The 22,917-nt window shown below is 36.7% G+C and overlaps 1 protein-coding gene across 2 annotated transcripts in view; it reads right to left on the bottom strand.

Moving 5' to 3' along the window:
- Nucleotides 1-22,917, bottom strand: part of HSDL2 (hydroxysteroid dehydrogenase like 2) — a 63,451-nt gene that overhangs the window by 24,466 nt on the left and 16,068 nt on the right. For both annotated transcript variants that reach the window (XM_006174963.3, XM_032478203.1), the window contains exons 5-6: nt 18,671-18,774; nt 17,599-17,697 (exon numbers count right to left, since the gene is read on the bottom strand). In XM_006174963.3, the coding sequence (XP_006175025.1) occupies nt 17,599-17,697; nt 18,671-18,774 (203 nt within the window). The remainder of the gene's footprint in view (nt 1-17,598; nt 17,698-18,670; nt 18,775-22,917) is intronic.

The raw sequence follows: 22,917 nt of genomic DNA, 5'->3' as shown, positions 1-22,917 counted from the left end.
GATTTAGAATGCTCAAGAATTTGCATACCACTCTCCAGAGTCAATAAAGCCAGTAAGGTATAATAGCAAGAGCTCCGAGCTGTAAATCAGGTAAGTGACATTTTTATGCCAACTTGCCAACTATGCCGTGACTTTGGCAAGTCCCTTGAACATCCTTTAGCCTCAGTTCCCTGTCTATAAAATACGAATCTCCTTTCCCAAGCTTATTTTCTTCTTCCCCTCTACCAGAATATAGAGACTTGTTTTTCTTGTTCATCACTGTAGCCCCAGTACCTAAGACAATGACAGATAAACCATAAACACTCAATAAATACTGCCTGAATTTGAGAGTCCCTTATAATTTCAGATATGACTATCATTTATGAAATGCTAGAAAATAAAGAGAAGCAAAAGGAAGAATTTTTATATTATCTATAATCCTACCTGCAGATAATTACTGTTAATATTTGCATATAATTTTCATTGTTTTAGGGGCACATAATTTTTAAATTCTGTTTTTTTACGAAGTAACTTGAAACTTCTTAATTAAACACTGTCAAAGTTGTGAACAGGAACTTATCTCAATTTACATATATATCTTAGCTTACATCTAAAGCAATGAAAGTCAGTTTGTTTAATTGTACTTTACGTTTCAGAGTTTCTAGTAACTTAGATAAACTCCTCTCCATAAAACTGCTAAACCGTCATTTAAAATCACTACATAGTGGAGTCACTCACATAATTCAGTCCATGAGATGAAAAGTTTGTAGCTTTTAAGAGTCACTGACCCTTTTTCACTCATTCAACAAATAGTTATTGAGCCTTAGTAAAAAGTCAGGCACTACCGGAGGTATTATAATAGATGAGAAGACAAAACAGACAAAAAGTAATTTCCTGCTTTCATGGCAATTACATCTTAGCACACATTTCTCTTTCAAAGAGTCCATATTAACCTGGGGGACATCTTAAAAGCAATGAATTAGAAGATACTTCTCCATACTATACCTCAAAATCATTTACTAGGAAGAAATATTTTTACTTAACCAATAATTCAAGGGCTCTGGTCTCACTCATGAAGTGGTAACTTACTAATAAAAAAGAGTAGCTAACATTTATTAAGTGTGCCCTGTGCTGGGTATGGTGCAACATACTTTACATATATTATCTGAATTACTTCTACGAGGAAGGTCCTGTTAGTATCCCCATTACACAGATGACAGCCCTCAGGCACAGGATGGTTAAGTAACTTGTCCAAGGTTGCAGAAGCTAGAATTCAAACACCTTGCAGCTTGACTCCAGAGCCAGGCTCTTAGTCACCATGTGACTAATGGGTCATACTTTGTTAACTAACTTTTTAAGAATTCAGTTATCATCTTACTCTTATAAACTGCAGAATTTTTCTGTAAACATGTCAATATAGTCTACACCAAGACTACACACACACATATACACACTCCAGTCTCACTGCAGACTGTAGTCTACATTGAATGGCATGCAAATTCTTAAAAATTCTTAATTAAGAATGTGTCATGTAAGTACATATATGTGTATACAAAAGGACAAGGAATGGTTTTCCCAAACAACCGATTGTTAAAAATGACCTTTCTATAGAAGATATAAAGAAAGCACATATAGACCACCCCGCCCCAAATCAGGAAGTGAGCCATGGAGTTATTCTCAACAAAGGATTTTGCAATTTTAACGGGTAAACCTAAGAGGTTATAAAACTAACATAGAAACAGGTTAACAACAAGGTCAATCAAGTGAAACTCACTGATGATTTCTGGGAAAGAAAATAAGTAAGGTTTGCAATGAAAGTTAATATGCCCTGGATCACAAGAATCCTAAAGGTGACCCTAAAGTTTAAGTCTTACCAAAGAATAATTGGAAAAGTATCTAATAGCTTCTGAGTGCTTCTCCTGATTATAGCTTGCTAAACAAAACGGTAAGTCTTAAAATCAATCACAGATTTCCTTTCACATAAACAAACAGTGCATATCAGGCTTCAAACATCAGCACTGCCTTTGACTCCTTCTTCTCTGGGGAGAGAGCTTATCTCTTTAACACCTGCCAGCCCTCACCAAGCACACACATATATTCCTTTTTTTTTTTTTTTGACTCCATCTTCTTTATTAGAAACTTGGAAATGTCCATGTATATTTCTTTACATTTTCTAAGCACAAGAATTCTAGCTTTTCTTTTTAAAAATATTTTATTACATATAATATACATATATATTATATATATATATAAAACAAAATTTACCATTTTAACCATTTGTAAGTGTATAGTTCTTTGGCATTAATTACACTCACAATGTTGTGCAACCATTACCACCATCCATTTCCAGAACCTTAAAAAAAATGTTTTTAATTTGTTGAGGTAACATTGGTTTTATAATACTATATGTTTCATGACTTCTGTGTACACTACAGCATGCTCACCCCCAAAAGTTTCATTTCCATCCATCACCATTTAGTTGATCCCTTTTAGCTATTTCACCCTCCCCCTCCTCTTTGCCTCTGGTAACCACTACTTTGTTCTCTGTATCTATGCACCCACATTTATTCTTGTATGTACTCACTGAACCGAAGATACCATTGATTATAAAGTGTACCACTAAGAAAACAAAAAACCTGCCAATCAAACTATAATACATCATCAACTGTAAGAGCATCCTCATATTAAAGATAAAAACATGTGAAAACATGGGCAGCTCAGAATCAATGAAAAATGGTATAAACCGCTGTTTAACCTAGTTGATAAGTAGGTCCTTTGAAAAACAGGGAAACTAGTTTTGGTTTCTAGCATGAGAAAGGCCAGCTGCCGCCTTGTCACCTTGACATCCCTGGTTAGCTGAGTTCTCATGTCTATTTGTAATGTGTTCCAGGTAACAGGGGACTGTAGCTGTTCTGTGATACTTCTGCTATCTTCCTCTCTGCTGCCATTACCAAGATCAGCAGCCGACATTTCCAGACTCCTCATCCCAGCTCACATGAAATCTATCCAAAAGTGGACTTGCCTCTTCTACCACACTTTTTCTGACCAGTCCAGAGGCAAGAGGCAGCAGGCACTTTCAACAGCAGCCATCATCCCCCCTCCCCTCCCCAACCTCCACTCAGCAGAAACTATGAAATGGGTCTTGTAAAAAGAAAAAAATTATACTTCTGAAGGTGACTAGTTGCAGGCCTGAGATCCTCAAGTCGGGAAACTACTAAAGGCTTGCTCTCTGATCGCTTCTCTGGATGTACTGAATTCAGTGGGATGAAAGTTCTAGACCCAGGATGGGTAATGTAGCCAGTGTAGAGAAGGAACACTGAGCCAGAGAGGACAAACAGTAGACCAGGACACTGTTTTGATTGTAGATAACATATGTCACACAGTACTCATTCTGTTAAGTGCAATAAATCTCCTCTTCCTGGAAGGGCAATAATGTTGGGAGATTACTCCTGGTTCCAGCAAGCATAAAGAGAGAGCCTCTCTAAACGATCTGGAAAGAGATGTGTTTTTTTTTTTTTTTTTAATAGGGGCCTAACAAACAGCCAGGAGCCTGGACACCCTCTTAAATCCATTTTCATTGCACTCATTATGAATAATGCAATATTCTAGTGAGCTTCCTTGCTTCTTCTTGCCAGTCTTACAAGTCATCCTATACTCAGATGCCAAATTAAAATTCCTAAACCTCATCAACAACACGCTGTTCCTCTTTCCCTTTGCTTATTATCGCTCTCCTGTTTCTAAAATTCTAAAGTGGCTCTCTACTGAATACAGTTGAAATTCAAGCTCCGAAACGTGGCAGTAAAGACCTCAGGATCAGTTCATCCATCTCCCCCACAACCTCACACCCACCCAACATTCAGGTCAATCTCAACCACTTCAGCTGCTCAAATTCAGAGGGAAATAAAAAGCCCACACCTCATCACACACACAGCATGTCAAATTCCTTGTAGTTCCACCAAATACATGGTATTTCCTCATAATTACTCAGCCTTTATTGTTCCCTCTGCCAGGAATGCCTTGCTCAGATCTCCTTCTTGCTAAATCCAACAACCTCTTGAGGTCTCAATTCAATTGTTCCATTAGAAAACCTCCTTTCCTGACCTTTCCTGATCTTTAACCTGAGCGATATGTTTCAAAAGTATCCCGTACATAATTCATCATTCCATGTATCCCAAGGAGGTGACTGTAAATTCAACTCACTGTGCCATACAAGTCTAGGACTCAAATGATACCAATCGTTCCGCTACATCCAGAAAATCTTCTAAAAGGAACACCTCCAAGCTAAAGCAAAGATTTTGGCAGTGAGCTGATTTCTCCTGCCAATCCTGATAATGTCCTCCACATTCCTTGTCATACAATGTTCCCTCTCTTTCTTATAAAACCTTTGTTCAGAATGTTTATTTTGGACCTATGCAGAAAGTAATCATACTGCACATTCATTTATTCAGCAAATATTTACTGAATGTCTATGATGACTGTTAATAAAATGAACAAAACAGATACTGTCTCTACCTTCAAGAAGCTTTTATGTAGCAAGAAAGACATTAAACAACTATAGTTATAAAATCAGTAACTTAATTTCAAATGTTATAAGTGATAAGAAGGAGATGTACAGATTACTAAATCCAGTGATCAGTCCCCACCTTATAAGAACTATGAGAAATCTAAAAAAGAATAGGTATACATGGAGGGGTGGGTATAGCTCAGAGGTAGAGTGTGTGCCTAGCATTCACGAGGTCCTAGGTTCAATCCCCAGTACTTCCATTTAAAAAATAAATAAACCTAAACCTAATTAACCCTCCCAAAAGAATTTTTTTTAAAAAGATATATATGTATAATTGAATCACTTCACTGTACACCTAAAACATTGTAAATTAACTATATTTCAATTAAAAAAAAAGAACTATGAACAGCATTTGACACAAATGATCACTCCCTTTCTTCCTTGAAACATTTTCTTCAATTGGCTTTCAGGACATCATGCTCTTTGGTTTTCTTCCTACCTTACCCTCTTATGTGGATTTTTCCTCTTCTTCCCAACTTCTTAACAATGCAATGGCCAATGGTCCTTTCTCATCTTCTATTCACTCCCTAGATGACATCATTGACCCTTGTGGCTTTATACATCATCTATATGCTGATAACCCACAAATTTCTCTCTGCAGCCTGGACCTCTCTCCTCACCCCCAGACTTCCAAATCCAGTTACCTATTGACCATCTCCACTTGGCTGCTCAAACACAATGCCCCAAACTGAACTCCTAACCCTGTTCCCCACACCTGCCCCATCTGTAGCTTTTCCTATCTTAGCTGATGGCAACGCCATTATTCCAGTTACTAAAGCCAAAAACCTTGGGAGTCATCTGTGACTCTTCTTTTCTCCTCATAGCCTACATCTAATCCATCAGCAGATCTTGTTGGTTCTACCCTCAAAATATATCAGAATCTGACCACTCTCTGCCACTGATATCACCTTGGTCACAGCTACTAACACCTATGCCTCAGTTATACCAGTAGCTTCCAAACTTCCCCCTGTATCTCCCTTTTCCCCCTGAGATTCTATTCTCAACAGAGCAGTCAGAGAGATCACTTTACAAATTTAAGGTTGATCAGGTCCATCCTCTCTGCTCAAAACCCTGCAAACATTTCTCACTTTATTCAGAGTAAAAACCCAAGTCTTGGCAAGAACCTACAACATCTGACTGCCATTACCTCATGGGCATCATCTCATGTCCTACTACCCGCCCTCCCTCACTCCGGCCACGCCGGCCTTCTCCCTGCTTTCACCATGCCCAGCATCCTCACCTCAGAGGACCTTTACGTAGACTATTTCTTCTGCCTTCAACGCTTTTCCCTCAAATATCCCATGACTGACACATTCCAAGGCAAACTCCATTACCTCCTTCAAGTCTGTGCTCAAGTGTCACCTAAAAAAGGCCAAAGCTTTCTACCCTATTTAAAAGCTGTAACTTATGTTCCCCAACACCTGAGACTCCTAATATCCCTCACTTTGTTCTATTTTTCCAGAGCATTATCACCTTCTAGCATACGATATAATTTATTATTCATTATGGTAACCGTCTATTGTGTCTCTCCCAATTAGAATGCAAGTTCCATGAGGGCAGAGATTCTTGTCTGTTTTGTTTTCTAATGTATCTTAAGCAACTAGAACAGAGTTTGGCACATGATAGATGTCCAATAAGTATTTGTTGTATGAATAAAATCTAAAATTTTTAGAGTCGGACTAGGCTCTTTCTCACTTTGTCACCCCAGGATCCTAAAGCCCTAAAGGTTAGGTGACTGGAGGTGAGGAAAGAAGGACAAAGTGAAAATGTTGGTAACCAACTCTTTCATCTCTCACACTAAATGGTAAACTCTTTGAAGGTAAGGACTGCATCAACATTCATCTTAATACCCCAAGTGCCTTGTACACAGTAGATAAGTTTATAGAATAATACTGATTCTGCTATATGCGGAGCTCTCTAATATTTTTCTATTTTATTCCATTAGAAATAAAACAAAATTCTGGCTGCTATCTACTAAATCAATTTCACAAATCAATCCACTAAACTGATTTCATGCCTCACTAAATTGGTTTCATGACTCACCAATGAGTCTTGACATGTAGTTTGCAAAATATTATAGAAGCACTTTTTTCATTCTCATCTCTTGCCCCACTGCAAAGAATATCACTCCCAGAAAATCTTAAAAGAACTATGTCTGCTACAGTAATAGAAGGGAAATGAAGCAATAGATCATGGTTCTGATCCCACAGTGGGTCAGGGAATAAAGGAATCTTAGTCAAATTGCAGACAAAAGGAATTTTTAAAAATTGACTCCTACTCAAAAAATAGAAAAGAGAACTGCCATATGATCCAGCAATTTCACTTGTGGGTATTTACCCAAAGAAAACAAAAACACTAATTCAAAAATATATATGCACACATTGCAGCATTATTTACAATAACCAAGATATGGAAGCAACTTAAGTGCCCATCAATAGATAAATAGATAAAGAGGATGTGAGATATATAGATAGACAGATAGACAGACAGACACAGATACACACAACAGAATACTACTCAGCCATTAAAAAAATGAAATATTGCCATATATGACAACATGGATGGATCTAGAGAGTATTATGCTAAGTAAGTTAGACAAAGAAAGACAAATACCATATGGTCTCACTTACACGTGGAATCTGAAAAACAAAACAGAAACAGACTAATAGATACAGAGAACAAACAGATGGTTGCTGGGGGGTAGTTGGGTGGAGGGGGGAGGAAAATAGGAGAAAGGGATAAAGAGGTACAAACCTCCAGTTACAAAATAAATAAGCCACAGGGATATAATATGCAGCATATGCAATACGGTCACTAATATTGTAATAACTTTGTGTGGAGACAGATTGTTACTAGCCTTATCCAGCTGTAATGATCAGTTCATAATGTATGCAACTGTCAAATCACTATGTAGTATGCCTGCAACTAATGTAACATTGTACATCAACTATATTTCAATTAAAAAAACTGACTCCTGGAGCCTTGTTAGAAAAGAAAGATGGTGACTAGAGAGCTGGCTGCAACAGCTAAATTTTCGTAAGAGTTACATGAGCAGCATATCCCAGGGCTCCATAAATTCTCACCATGGCCCCTTGTTCTCCCAGCTTCAGTACCATAGGCCATTAGGCCTTTCACTACTGCCTGGAGCTGAGGAAATACCCTCACCTAGTACACAGCAGATGGGAAACAAAAGAAATCCCTCACTTGTTCCAACGCTACATCTCTGGGTACATTTCACACTGCTATGTGGCAGTTCAAGAGTACCCCTAGAACTATAATAATCTGCAAAAATACTGGATTAAATGTTCTTTTAACAGACAACTCTTACCAGCCTAGTCATCTACCAGGTGAAAAGGCCAAAGAATTATCTCCAGTACCCTGCACAGCGTCTGTCACATGATAACTGTCCAATAAATATTTGTTGAGTGATGAACGAATAAGTAAAATAATGTCAGAAGGAAGAATAGGAATAAACAACATAAGGGTCCTTAGAGGAAACAGAAATATGTTAAATGACCCAATGGGGAGAATGAGGAAAATCCAGAATATTGGAAATTCTATACAATGAATTTCAAAATGTAAGTGGCAAGGGGAAAATAAAAGAGAGTAACTACTATAGATTAAAAACACTTAAGAGACATTTCACAGAGATGTAATGTGTGGAACTTAATTTAGATCCTGTTTTCAATAAACCAACTGCATGGAAAACACTTGAGAAAATTGGAGCACAGACTAGATACATTTGATGATATCAAGGTATTAACATTAATGATTTTATGTTTTTTTAAAAGAATCTTGTATTTTAAAGACACATATTGAAATACATACAGATGAAATGATAATATGACTTGAATTTGCTTTAAAGTAATCCAGTGGGGGTACAGGTGGGGATGAAGGGGCCAGAGGCATGTGGGCTGGTGAAATAAGACTGGCCATGTGTTGAAAATGGCTGAAGGGGAATAGCACATGGTGTACTAGTTTCTCTACTTTTCTCATAACTCAATGTTTGAAAAATAGGTAATAAAGAGCCACAGAGATTATCTATTATAATTCCTAATTTTATACAAGGGGACACTAGGCAGAGAGAGTTACTGTAGCTCACACAACTAAGAATGATAAAGGCAATACAGAAGCTGGGTAATTTCAAATAGTAACAGTGTTTGAAGATTTAATAAAAATCTGTTCTATCATTTCTTTACCCTGACTAGATTGTATGGTTACTTGAGAAGCTGGTAGACAAATTAAATTAATAAAAAATGAAAACAAAGCGTGATTCTGAGCATACAAAAGCCCAAAGCCTCTCACAGGGAAGAAAAGATGCAGACTGAGTTAATCAGGGGACTCAAACTTCATAATTAAGAGTGCACCTATTTGCAGAGTATCTCGGTAGACTACTTCTCTGACTGCATTGTATCTATGTGATTTATTTGGCCAGACAAAATCTTTAAACCACTAAGGGCAAAAGCAATGTATTGATTTCTTTTTTTTAATTCTCCAACAGTTCCAAGTTTGAGATATGATAAAAAAGTAATGTTTCAACTTTAATAAGCATAACAGAGCTTACACTTAGATTTTACGGTAGTTCAGGATGATAGTTACCAACTTGCCAAATCCACTTAGTGGACAGAAACATTTCCAGTAAATCAAGCAAAATCTCAGTGCTTTGACTACTACATTTAATACTAGTGCAAAATGAAAACGAATATATGTATGTAAATGCATGACTGGGACATTGTGCTGTACACCAGAAATTGACACATTATAACTGACGGTACTTCAATAAAAAAAAAAAATACTAATGCAGCATCACATAGCAGAAAGGATGCAAGAACTGAAGTTAAAAAAAAAAAAAAAGGAATAACATGGGCTTACTGTATAACATGGGACTATATGCAGTATCTTGTAGTAACCTATAATGAAAAATAAAATATATATCTGTATGTATATAACTGAATCACTATGCTATACACCAGAGACTAACACAACATTGTAAATAAACTATACTTCAATAAAAAAGGCTAAAAAAGGGGAAGAAACTGCATATACTTAATGATAAAAGCATTGCTATTATTGCCAAGAAATATGCCTCTTTATTACTGTTACTCTTTAATATTGTTCTAAAAGCATTAGCTAATTTAATAAGAAATAGTTGGACAAGGAATTTAGCATATACCAAAAGAACAGATATAATTACCACTTACTGTGTTTTAATAATTTTATTGAGATATAGTTCACATACCATAAAATTCACCCATTTAAAGTGTTCAAATCAATGACTTTTGCTATATTCAGACTTGAATAATCATCACCACAACCAATTTAAGAATATTTTCATCAACCCCCAAATAAACCCCGTATCCATTAGTAATCACCCCCAGTCCCCTACCTTCATTCCCCCTAGCCCTAGACAATCACTAATTTACTTTGAATTTCTATAGATCTACCTTTCTGAACATTTCATATGAGAGGAATTATATAGTATGTGGTCCCTATGAAATTTTAATGAGACAGCTATACCATATATATGTACTGCACATATATCTGTGCTTTATGCGTAAAGAGGGTAACAATTTTTTTACACTTCCCAAGATCCAGTTTTCATTGGGCCCATTGAGAATGCATGCATGATCCAACATAACACTTAGTTTTTCCACTGAATGTTTCTAACCAGCTGCAGATATCAAAACTATGAGTCATTTGTTGACAATACATGATTATCAAAATGAGGTCTTTGTGTAATTGGTTTTTTTTTTAACATTTTTTATTGAATTATAATCATTTTACAATGTTGTGTCAAATTCCAGTGTTCAGCACAACTTTTCAGTTATACATGAACATATATATATTCATTGTCATGTTTTATTCTCTGTGAGCTACCATAAGATCTTGTATATATTTCCCTGTGCTATACATTATAATCTTGTTTATCTATTCTGCATTTTGAAATCCCAATCTGTCCCTTTCCACCCCCTACCCTCTTGGCAACCACAAGTTTGTATTCAATGTCCATGAGTCTGTTTCTGATCTGTATTTATGTTTTGTTTTGTTTTGTTTTAGACCCCATATATGAGCGATCTCATATGGCATTTTTCTTTCTCTTTCTGGCTTACTTCACTTAGAATGACATTCTCCAGGAGCATCCATGTTGCTGCAAATGGCGTTATGTTGTCAGCTTTTATGGCTGAATAGTATTCCATTGTATAAACACACCACATCTTCTTTACCCAGTCATCTGTTGATGGACATTTAGGCTGTTTCCATGTCTTGGCTATTGTAAATAGTGCTGCTATGAACATTGGGGTGCAGCTGTCATCCTGAAGTAGATTTCCTTCTGGATACAAGCCCAGGAGTGGGATTCCTGGGTCATATGGTAAGTCTATTCCTAGTCTTTTGAGGAATCTCTGTGCTGTTTTCCATAGTGGCTGTACCAAACTGCATTCCCACCAGCAGTGTAGGAGGGTTCCCTTTTCTTCACAGCCTCTCCAGCATTTGTCATTTGTGGATTTTTGAATGATGGCCATTCTGACTGGTGTGAGGTGACACCTCATTGTAGTTTTGATTTGCATTTCTCTGATAATTCGTGATATTGAGCATTTTTTCATGTGCCTATTGATCATTTGTATTTCTTCCTTGGAGAATTGCTTGTTTAGGTCTTTTGCCCATTTGTGGATTGGTTTGTTTTTTTATTAAGTCATATGAGCTGCTTACATATTTTGGAGATCAAGCCTTTGTCGGTTTCATTTGCAAAAATTTTCTCCCATTCTGTACGTTGTTGTTTTGTTTTACTTATGGTTTCCTTTGCTGTGCATAAGCTTGTAAGTTTCATTAGGTCCCATTTGTTTATTGCTTTTATTTCTATTGCTTGGGTAGACTGCCCTAGGAGAACATTTTTAAGATGTATGTCAGATAATGTTTTGCCTATATTTTCTTCCAGGAGGTTTATTGTTATCTTGTCTTATGTTTTAAGTCTTTGATCCATTTTGAGTTGATTTTTGTGTATGGTGTAAGGGAGTGCTCTAGCTTCATTGCTTTACATGCTGCTGTCCAGTTTTCCCAACACCATTTGCTGAAGAGACTGTCTTTATTCCATTGTATATTCTTGCCTCCTTTGTTGAAAATTAGTTGACCAAAAGTTTGTGGGTTCATTTCTGGGCTCTCTATTCTGTTCCATTGGTCTATATGTCTGTTTTTGTACCAATACCATGCTGTCTTGATGACTGTAGCTCTATAGTATTGTCTGAAGTCTGGGAGAGTTATTCCTCCAGCTTCTTTCTTTTTCTTCAGTAATGCTTTGGCGATTCTAGGTCTTTTATGGTTCCATATAAACTTCATTATGATTTGTTCTAGTTCTGTGAAATGTCCTCGGTAATTGGATAGGGATTGCATTGAATCTGTAGATGGCCTTGGGCAGTGTGACCATTTTAACAATATTGATTTTTTCAATCCAAGAGCATGGGATATCTTTCCATTTCTTAAAGTCTTCTTTAATTTCCTTCATCAGTGGTTTATAGTTTTCTGTGTATAATTCTTTTGCCTCCTTGGTTAGATTTATTCCTAGGTATTTTATTACTTTGGGTGCTATTTTAAAGGGGATTGTTTCTTTACTTTCTTTTTCTGTTGATTCATCATTAGTGTAAAGAAATGCAACTGATTTTTGAATGTTAATCTTGTAACCTGCTACCTTGCTGAATTCTTCGATCAGCTCCAGTAGTTTTTGTGTGGACCTTTTAGGGTTTTCTATATATAGTAACATGTCATCAGCATATAGTGATTTTACCTCTTCTTTTCCAATTTGGACCCCTTTTATTTCTCTCTCTTGACTGATTGCTGTGGCTAGGGCTTCCAAGACTATGTTGAATAGGAGTGGTGATAGTGGGCAGTCTTGTCTTGTCCCAGATTTTAGTGGGAAGCTTTTGAGTTTTTCACCGTTGAGTACTATGCGGGCTATAGGTTTGTCATATATAGCTTTTATTATGTTGAGATATGTTCCCTCTATACCCACTTTGGTGAGAGTTTTTATCATAAATGGGTGTTGAATTTTATGAAATGCTTTTTCTGCATCGATTGAGATGATCATGTGGTTTTTGTCCTTTCTCTTATTGATGTGATGTATTACACTGATTGATTTGTGTATGTTGAACCATCCTTGTGTCCCTGGGATGAACCCCACTTGGTCATGATGTATAATATTTTTTATATGCTATTGGATTCTATTTGCTAATATTTTGGTGAGGATTTTTGCATAAATGTTCATCAGTGATATTGGTCTATAATTCTTTTTTAGTAGTGTCTTTGCCTGGTTTTGGTATCAGGGTGATGGTGGCTTCACAGAATGAGTTTGGGAGTATTCCCTCCTTTTCAATCTTCTGGAAGAGTTTGAGAAGGACTGGTATGAGTTCTTCTTTGTATGTTTGATAGAATTCCCCAGTGAAGTCGTCCGGTCCTGGACTTTTATTTGTAAGGAGGTTTTTTTTTATTGCTAATTCAATTTCATTTCTAGTGACTGGTTTGTTCAAGTGGTCAGTTTCTTCTTGGTTCAGTCTTGGTGGACTGTATGTTTCCAGAAATTTGTCCATCTCCTCTAGGTTATCCATTTTGGTTCCATATAGTTTTTCATAATATTCTCATATGATATTCTGTATTTCTAAGTTATTTGTTGTTAATTTCTCCATTTTCCTTTCTTATTTTGCTTATTTGTGCTCTGTTTTTTCTTCTTTGTGAGTTTGGCCAGCGGTTTGTCAATTTTATTTACTTTTTCAAAAAACCAGCTTTTAGTTTGATTGAGTTTTTTCTATTTTTTTTTTAATCTCCGCTGCTCTGTGCCACTGCCCACTCTGCCTTGGATCCGTGCTCTACAGGCAGGCTTGCGGAAGATCACGGAACAGCCCCACCCCTGCTCAGTGCCCAAACTCAGCTCCTTGTTTGTCTTGGCAGCGTGAGTTTTCTGAGGTACTAGGGTGGAAGGATTCTATCTGCCTCAGGCTGTAAACAAGTCTCCGTCTGGCCTTTGAGGCTGCTAAGCCCTTAGGTACGGATTGAGGTTTTGCGCCCCCCGTCCCTTGCCCCAGCCTGGGTGCTAAGTCCCAGAGGATATGACAGCTGTGCCTGAGCCCCGCCTTTCTTCGCTGGAAAACCTTCCGCGGGTTTTCAGAGATGGGGGTATGCACCCTTCCCCTCAGGGCACATCAGCCATGTTGTTTTATGGAGGGCCCAGGTTGTTCTGCCCTGTGTACCCACTCATCCACAGTGTGCAGCACCCTGCAGTCCCTGGGGGCTACCTCAGTGCAGCCACCCCCGTTGTTTTATGGAGGGCCCAGGTTGTTCTGCCTTGTGTAGCCACTCATCCACAGAGTGCAGCACCCTGCAGTCCCCGGGGGCTGCCTCAGTTCAGCCACTCCCCGTACTCCACCCGGCTCGGGCAGCCTGTCCAGTCCCCCAGCTGTCGGCTTGCATCTCCGGCTGGGTGTCGCAGGGACCCTTTCTGCCCGTTTAACTTAGTTCTGTCAGTCAAGGGGTGCTCCGTACAGATCGGAGCCTCAGAAGCTCCTTCTCTGTCCCTCTGGCCTCTTCGTTGGAGAGGAGAGACCCAGCAAACAAGCACTAGTCCTCCTTTGCTGCTCCCTCCCCACAGGACCAGTGGATTTGAGTCTTGGTGTATTTGTGGGAGAGGGTGAGCTACGAGCGTCCTTCTACTCTGCCATCTTGGCCTCCTCTCTAATTAATTTTGTGATAAGACTTTCAATCTGAAAAATCTAATAGAATACACTGAAAACTTTTTAGTATTAATAAGAGTTCAATTTGCTAGTACACTTATAAAGAATAAAGATTATAGTCTTTATATACACTTTGTTAACAAATTAGAAACTATAATGGAAAATATATTGAGAACAAGAATAAAAATACAAAATGTCTAGTAATATATTTAATAAAAAGTGGATAGGACTAGTCTGTTTCTGGAAATATGATGAATCAGATACTCTAAAGGAGTGCCTAATTACAAAAAAAATGTAAATAAACAATATATTTTTTAAAGCCTTGGAGAGGGTGAGCCCAGTAAAGCAAGAAAAAAAGAAGCCAAAGGCAAAATAATTGGAAAGGAAGAAATAAATATCATTACTTACATGATTGCCTATAAAGAAAACTTAAAACTCTACCGATAAATTATTAGAATAAGAAAGTTCAGGAAGTTATCTATAATTTTAATATCAAAAGCATTTCTACACCCTAGAACCAAACAGAAAATATAATTTTTAAAAAACATACTATCCAGAATTATGGATGACCAAGATAAAACTGTTAGAATTCATTCCCCAGCCTTCCCATGTTCACATGAGCCCTTTAGAATTCAATTACTTCCTAATTTCTCTCTTCCTCAACTTCTAGATTTTGAAAACAGAGCTTAGTGCTTTTGTGGTTAGAGATTAATCTAAAAGTTTACTCTTACAGCATCTCTTCTATATCAAGAGTTCTTATTTGGTACTTGTATTTCATATTCTCAGTCATTCTATCATAAGCTATTTACATTTAACCATATATGCTACGCAGTTATTTGTTTGCCATTATTCCCTCTCTTTATTTCCCTCTATCTTGGAAAAGACTCTGCTCTGATTGGTTTGCAGTTTGGTTAAGAGCCCTCCTAGAAGGTTTTTCTCAAATGTGATATCCTTGCACATCCCCATATCTTCATCTTGTGTCAACCAATGTTAATCCTGACTGGGTCCCTTCCTATCTGTAATCTACAGATGTTACTCCACTGCTTTGTAGTTTCTGGTGTTGACAATAAAAAGTCTGCAATCTGGTTCCTTCTCCTTTATAAGTAAGTATATATTCTGTCTGAAAGCTTACAAGATTTTCCTTTTATCTTTGAAATCCTGAGATTCTCTCGGGTTGTTCTTTTTCCTCCTTCTGGAACTCCTGATACTTGCATGGGAAGTCCCTTAAGTCTCTTTACTTTTTCTTCAGGATGTTTTTTGTTCTGCATTTTGAGCTCTCTTAAACTTCCAAGCTGCTTGTTCGGGTGTTAACAGTGACAAGCCAATCCTTCAATTCAACTACTATTTTTTTTCAATTCAAAACACAATCTCTAGTTCTAGAAAGTATTTTTCGTACAATAATTCAATCTTGTAATTGTTGCATGTATTTAATCAAGGTATTTTCTCTTTTCTTTAGCAGTGTTATTTCAATGGAAACTGCTATCCTGGGTGTTTTGTTTATTCTTTCTATGTCTGGATATTGGATCTCCTTAGCTGCACTGCACTTTTTGTCTCCTCATTTCTCTATTCACCCTTAGATGATTTAAACAATGGAAACCTTGCCAGCAGGGGCAAGTGCAGCAGTCTCTACCCCATGGGTAGGTAACATTAGATGCACCAGTTACTGAATCCGTTTGGAAGCCTAAAGAATTCTCCCTGGTCTCCTCACTGTCCCAGCCTCAAGGGTAGGAAATACTCATCTGACCTACAGAATCACCCTGTTGAGGTCCTCCGATCTCTGTGGGTCAAGCTCTGTTCAGGAACTTCTCTCGCCAGTGCTCTCTACTGACCCTATTCTGTCCTCTGGCCCAGAGGGGAACAATTTTCTTCACAACCTTCTCAATTACTTTTCTTACAAAACCAATGCCTTGCTCATTCCTTCTAAGTCCTGACACCCCAAAAGCTCCACTGAGGGGAGTCTGCTGGTAGATTAAGAGGGTGGACAGCAAGGACATAAGTTTCAATAGTCACCTTTTCAAAAATACCTCTACCCTCAAATAAGTGAAAATATTCCAATCTGCTGCCTGTATGTTTCAAGCAATGTAGTGAGGAATATGAAGATACTTTCAAAAGGAAGCCAAAATTATCATTCATTCAATAAATACCTAAGTGACCACCAAATGGGGGCCACTGTTCAGGAGCAGACACACCAGTATTGATCCTTAATGAGTTTCCCTGGAAAGAGGCCACACTAATTTACCTGTTTGAATTCTGATGCTAGTGTAACAAAGGTTCTGTTAACTTTTTTTTTTTTTTTTTTGAAGTATAGTCAGTTCACAATCTTGTGTCAATTTCTGGTGTACAGCATAATGTTTCAGTCATACATATACATACGTATAATCCTTTTCATATCCTTTTTCATTATAGGTTACTACAAGATGTTGAATACAGTTCCCTCCATTATACAGTGTAAACTTGTTGTTTATCTATTTTATATATAGTAATTAGTATCTGCAAATCTCAAACTCCCAATTTATCCCATCCAACCTTCTTTACCTCCTGGTAACCATGTTTGTTTTCTACATCTGAGTCTGTTTCTGTTTTGTAAATAAGTTCATCTGTGTCTTTTGTTTGTTTGTTTTAGATTTCACATATAAGTCATATCATATGGTATTTTTCTTCTTCTTTCTGGCTTACTTCACTTAGTATGACAATCTCCAGGTCCATCTATTTTGCTGCAAATTGCATTATTTTATTCTCTTTTCATGGCTGAGTAGTAGTTCTGTCAAATTTTTAAAAAGTGAAGTGAAAAAGGACTCCCAGTATGTTTTCTCCTTATCATATTTTTCTGGGGTAGAACTGTCATCACCTAAAGGGGACTGAGGCACTCTGTGAACTCAGAACTCATGTGAAAGTATAGAAAAGTCAGCTTTTCATAAAGGAAAAAGACAAAATAGTAAGAATACAAGAAAGTAAAGAAGCATTTGCTGGGATATGTGAGGAGAAAACAAAAGTATGAGAATTTTGCAGAACTCTGTCAGGTACCAAAGACAAAGATGGAAGAAAGGTAAGGGAAACGCAGCTGGCTTCCTGTTGGCTTTAATGAGACTCTTTACGTGTTCCTGTGTTCAGTGTTTCTCGTATAGCAATCACATAGTCATGCAGATCAAGTCAAAGCCAGAAAACGATTGAAAAGGGCCCTTTACGAACAATAAAAGGTTGAACTTATTTCCCAGACAGACTGAGGTTACTTTTGACAGTCTACTCATTTGTACCCCACCCTACCCACCCAAGATTCATGCATCTCAAGAGTGTTAAAGACAATAAATAGAAATCCAATAAAGGGACTTTATAAGTACATACTTGTTTTAGGCCACAGTGCATTGACTGCAATTTCACCTTTAAATTCTTCTGCCATTCCAAGCACACACATAGACATACCATACTTAGCAATGGTATAAGCTGAAAGAAACCACAAAGAATTTAATTAAGAAAGAAGTTAATTTGTGAGTATAAATAACCAATTTCTTACTGTTACTATGTCCTCCTTGATACATTTTTTCAGAATTCTTTAATAATATAATGTATACAAAATATTTTTAAGATACTGTTTTTAAAAGAGCAGTTTTTACAGAAGTAACTGTAGTTTTGTGGAAACATTTTATATATACCATGAATGAACTAGGTGTATATATTTCTACCTTAATATTTGATTAAAAGAGTAATAAACTTCCATTTTTCTTAATGTTATGGGGACAAGTTTCATTGTTGTTTCTTAATCTGTTTTTTTTCTTTTTTTATTGAAAATGATCATTTAAAGGAAAACTACTGCTAGTAAAACAACAACAAAAGGTTTCAAATTTGTTTAATCCAGTCAATTAAAACAGAAGTTCTTTTAGTTTTGTTCTATGGGTTCCTATTCCAACTGTCTTCCTTTCCAAATTTCACTGAATTATATTGAAGCAAAGACTAAGTATCTGATACAACTATTTCAAAGGAGGCACCTATACATAAATCTTGTTATTCAACACACTCATCTTAAATCATCAGTTTGCTATGAAAGGTAAAGTATTTCATGGATAGTTTTAACCAACTTTATTGAAGAATAAGTAACATACAATCAAACACACTGAGACTTAAGGGAGCTTTCTAGGATAGTGGATATCCGTATCTTGATTTGGGTAGTGGCTATACGGGTGTATACATTTGTCAGAACTCATCAAACTGAGCCACTAACATTCGTGCATTTTATTTAATGTAAGTTGTATCTCGATTTTAAAATTACAGAGAAAAGATTACTCTCTAAAATGCTACTGATTCTGTACAGAAAATTTAATGTTGAATGCGATATACAAATCATGATCACATCATAGAAACACTGATTTAATACAAAACAAACTGACCATACAAGCCAGCCCCTCATCCTACCACCTACCACAGTGCTGTTTGAACCACAGTGGATTTAGGTTCAGGGGTGGGCTGAGGTTGAGGATATGTGCAATTTTACTGTTTTTCAAATAAGGAATACATGCTTTGGATCTGAAAGCAAAAGAAAACACAAGTCAAGTTAATAGCTTTCTAACAGCTTCATTACCTTTTACAGCTATATTTTACTACCTGAGCAGAGCACCTGAACTTGCTCAGTAACCTGTAGGGTACTTCTGTTTGTTTGTTTGTTTGTTTGTTTGACTTTTCTAGAATGAAGATAGGAAAAGCAACTATAATTAATCCTTTGAAGCTTTGCTTAATGGCCTGACAATATAATCTGCTTGATGAAAATAATCAAATCTTTGGCACATCAGCCTAAAACCCAGCTAAGGTTATCCTCAACTCATCCTTCCAAATTCTCCCTCCTACACACACACACACACACACACACACACACACACCTTTCAGTCTTAGTTAACATACTTGTCACCCAGCACAGTCACCATTGTGGTAAAGACCATGGGTGTTCAAGTCAGACAGACTTGGATTCAAAACCTCCTTCTGCCCTTCATTGTGTGATGCTGGGCAAAATATATACATTCTAATTCTTGGTTTTTTCATTTGTCAATGTTGGTAATATCTGCTACAATCTAGGATGGACTAAGGGATTAAAACGAGATGATACATATGAGATACTTAGAACAGTGCATATATTAAATGTGAAATAAATAACTGCTATTATCAGTATTACACAGGCTGATTTCTTTCATCTTAGTAGGTGTGGTATTCCTAGCACACTGGAACTGTAATCTAATAACATAACTCAATATATTACCAAACTTAATTTGTACCAACATGCAATGCAATATGTCTTTGGGAGCAATATTTAGATTTTTTTTAAATTTTTACTTTCATTTTTAAAAAACATTAAAAAAAGTAGGTAATTAAAGATTCAGGTCCAATATTCTAAATTTTTAATTACTAACTTATAACATATAGCTTAATAACATATTGTACCTTAATAATTTTATACCTTTTAATTTCCCATTCAGTAACTTCTAGGACTTTGAACTAATCCATTCTTCTTTCAAGTCAGTTTATTACCAATGTACAACACTCTTGTTACCATCTGCAATGCCTTTTTAAGTTCACAAACCAAATACAATCAGTATCACTAAAGGGTTTTTGTACATATTGTTTTTCCATTCCAAAGCTGCTTCACTTTTATAGGGGTGAGGAGGGGAGAAGGAACAATGTCACAGCTGATATTCATTCAAACAGTGATGCTGCATCTTAAAGCGTCAGTAGTAAAAAGTCAGTAGATTACTTTAAGTAGTCATCTTAAAACAATCTAGTCCCAGCAATAAGACCATATTTTATACCCAAATCAAAGAGTTCATTTCATTTACAATTTAAACATGAGTTTTACCTTTGATTTATTAGACAGAACCTTTCCATCTGCTCTTTGACTGCCTGGCCCTCAGCATATTAATCCTAATCTCGTTCATTTTTCACAGCAACATGCCCTTATACATTATACTGAAAACCCTTAGCACCAAGTTTAGATACTAATACTTTGAGCTTAATAAGGTAGTTAAGTTTATTGGAAACTTACTGTATGCTAGGCAATGCACTTATTAGCTATTACTTGCACGTGAATTGTTTTAACCAGGGTTGTAAGCTCAAAGGCCTATAGGGTATTTGAGTAAATGAAAAAAGTGAGCTGAGTATAAGAAAGATCAACTGTTCAGATGTACATCTGAACCTCATTACTGAATTTCTATAAGCATCTAACATGATAAAAACACATATAATATTGGAGATTATATATTTAACTAAAATTAGAAATACATATTAAGCATCCGCTTTCTACTCCTCTCTGGCTTCCAACTCTGTCTCCCTGAACCGTTAAAACACAGGTCAGAGGCTACAGGGCCCTGGGCACCAGGGATCAGGAAACAGTTCCAGATCCTTGCTGAAACCTCCGAAGACGTCAGTTCTTTGGGCCTTTCCCTACTCCCTCCCTGAAGATGCTTCTCAGGCTTCCCTGAGAAAACAATTCATACTTTTTGTCTATGAATCAATGAGTGTCACTAAATTAAAAAAAATTTAAGTGAGAATGTTTCATTATGAATTTCTCTTCTATATAACTTATGCTTTCACAGAGGGCCAAAAACCTGACACACTTTTTTTGGTCCAAAGGTCAATGTCAGGTCTTTCATTTGCCATTGCAGTCTGCCTTGTACTGGGAACAATATTTAATTTTTTTTTAAAAAACAGCTGCTATTAAATGTAGAAACTTTCAACAGTGCACTAAATCCTTGCTTTAAAAAAGTTTTATTTTAGAGTATCTAATCCTGAGAGATCTGCAGATCTCCTATTCTAACATACTCATACTTAGTTTTTAGTACCTTAGTGCACTACAGTTTATATATTCCATCTGTAGTTCCTCAACTACACAAATTAATTGATAAAGGTAACTGAAAAGGTTAGTTCATTATCTTAAGAGTTTGAAACCAGGATTTTGTTTTGTTTTGAACTGAACCTTCGAGTCTACAAATGTAGGAGTGTAGTTTAGGTCGCCACTTTCATTTTTGGAAAACAACCTCAGAATAGGAAAGGGGCCAGACTGTTCTTGCTGAATTGGTTTTCCAAACATAAATTTCACAAGGAATGAACAATGAGAATCACACATTTGTCTTTACATAAGTAATAATGTCAGCTAACAAAGCCAAGTCTTTGATCCAATCTTTGTTTAGGAACTGAGTTGGGAAATTTCTTTTGGATGGCAAAAAGAATTGACACCATAAATACATACAACTAGGGGGTGGAATATTTATATCTGTGGCTTCATCACCTACAGTAGAATCTGCCACAAATGATTCCCCTTTTTCACACGTTGTGCCCTTCTAAGCCTTCATTCAACATGCTGAGCAATGGTATTTCTGGTTGGGTTTATATTTTTAAACACTTGTTTAAGTGAGTATTTACATTCGATCAAAATTCTTTCACAAAGTTGCTGGCTGCAAAAGATTTTGATGCCCAGATAATTCCTTCATGTAACACATAACCACATCACACAGCAGCACTGCTCATTTTGTTTGAAAATAAACACAGACCCTATTGAACCGTTAGTCCTTTGTCTAGTTCATTAAGTTTTCCATCACAATCTTTTCAATATGCTTCTCATGGATCTTTGTGTGGTTTCATTCTCTGTGGTTTCCATTCAACAGAAATACACTTTACACATTGAATTCATAGAATTATTCCCCACATCTACAAAGAAGTAAGCTCTCAGTCATTTTCTCGGCCATATGGCCTTCTTGGCATAGGTTTCATTTTTCCACTTCAGATAGAAACATGGGTATGAGAAATATTTTACTTTCTTCTTTAATATAAGAACAACAGAGCAAGCACAATGACACATGGCAACTCCTTAGCCCATCCTCAGCATCCAGAGACAATGGTGTTCATGCGCCATCTAATGAGGCAGCAGATACTCTGCCACCAGCTATAGCAGCTAACTGTTGCCATGTGGGAATGCTGTCTCTACGTGGCCAATGTTTCCAGTGTTTCAAGAAAAGTTAGGAATCTGGATTTCTGTGTAAATCTCCTGATTTTTTTTCATGTAGGCAACTAATGAAATTCTCAATGTAGGTAACTAATAAAAACAAATTTTATTTAATTTTTTTTTTATGATATCACTCACATGCGGAATCTAAAAAAAAAAAAACAAATTTTTTTTAACACTGTCAGGGCCAAGTTTTACAGACCCAACAAAACACATCGGAGGGCAAAGTTCAGAATTAATGGCAGATTTTACATTGAACTTTCATGACCAATCTATGACATACTTTATTATCCCCCTTTTACAAATGAGGAAATGGACTCTATAAGAGATTAAGTTACTTGCACAAGGTCATGAAGAGAACAAGCCATGAAGGGCAGGGGTTCAGATCTGAATCCTACTCAAAGGAGTCTGACTCCACAGCCTGAGGTCCTAACCACCTGCTCTATGCAGATATATAAGATACACATAAGGTGGACAAGAGAAGTTGCGTGCTGATCTGTCCTTATATTCATATGATAAATGGCAGAATCTGAGGGTAAACAGATAAACAAAGGGACAAATAAAACACATTGGTCTGGTCAACCCACAGCACATCAGGACTACACTTACTTTCATTCTGTACTTGATGTTTCCGCCTAATATTGCTCAATATAGAATGAGCCTTTTGTCAGTTACGTTAAAAT

Source organism: Camelus ferus, chromosome 4 (assembly GCF_009834535.1).
Source record: "Camelus ferus isolate YT-003-E chromosome 4, BCGSAC_Cfer_1.0, whole genome shotgun sequence".
Classification (NCBI taxonomy): Eukaryota; Metazoa; Chordata; class Mammalia; order Artiodactyla; family Camelidae; genus Camelus; species Camelus ferus.
Note: the sequence above shows the minus strand (reverse complement) of the source record. Positions and strands in the feature narration are given on the sequence as shown.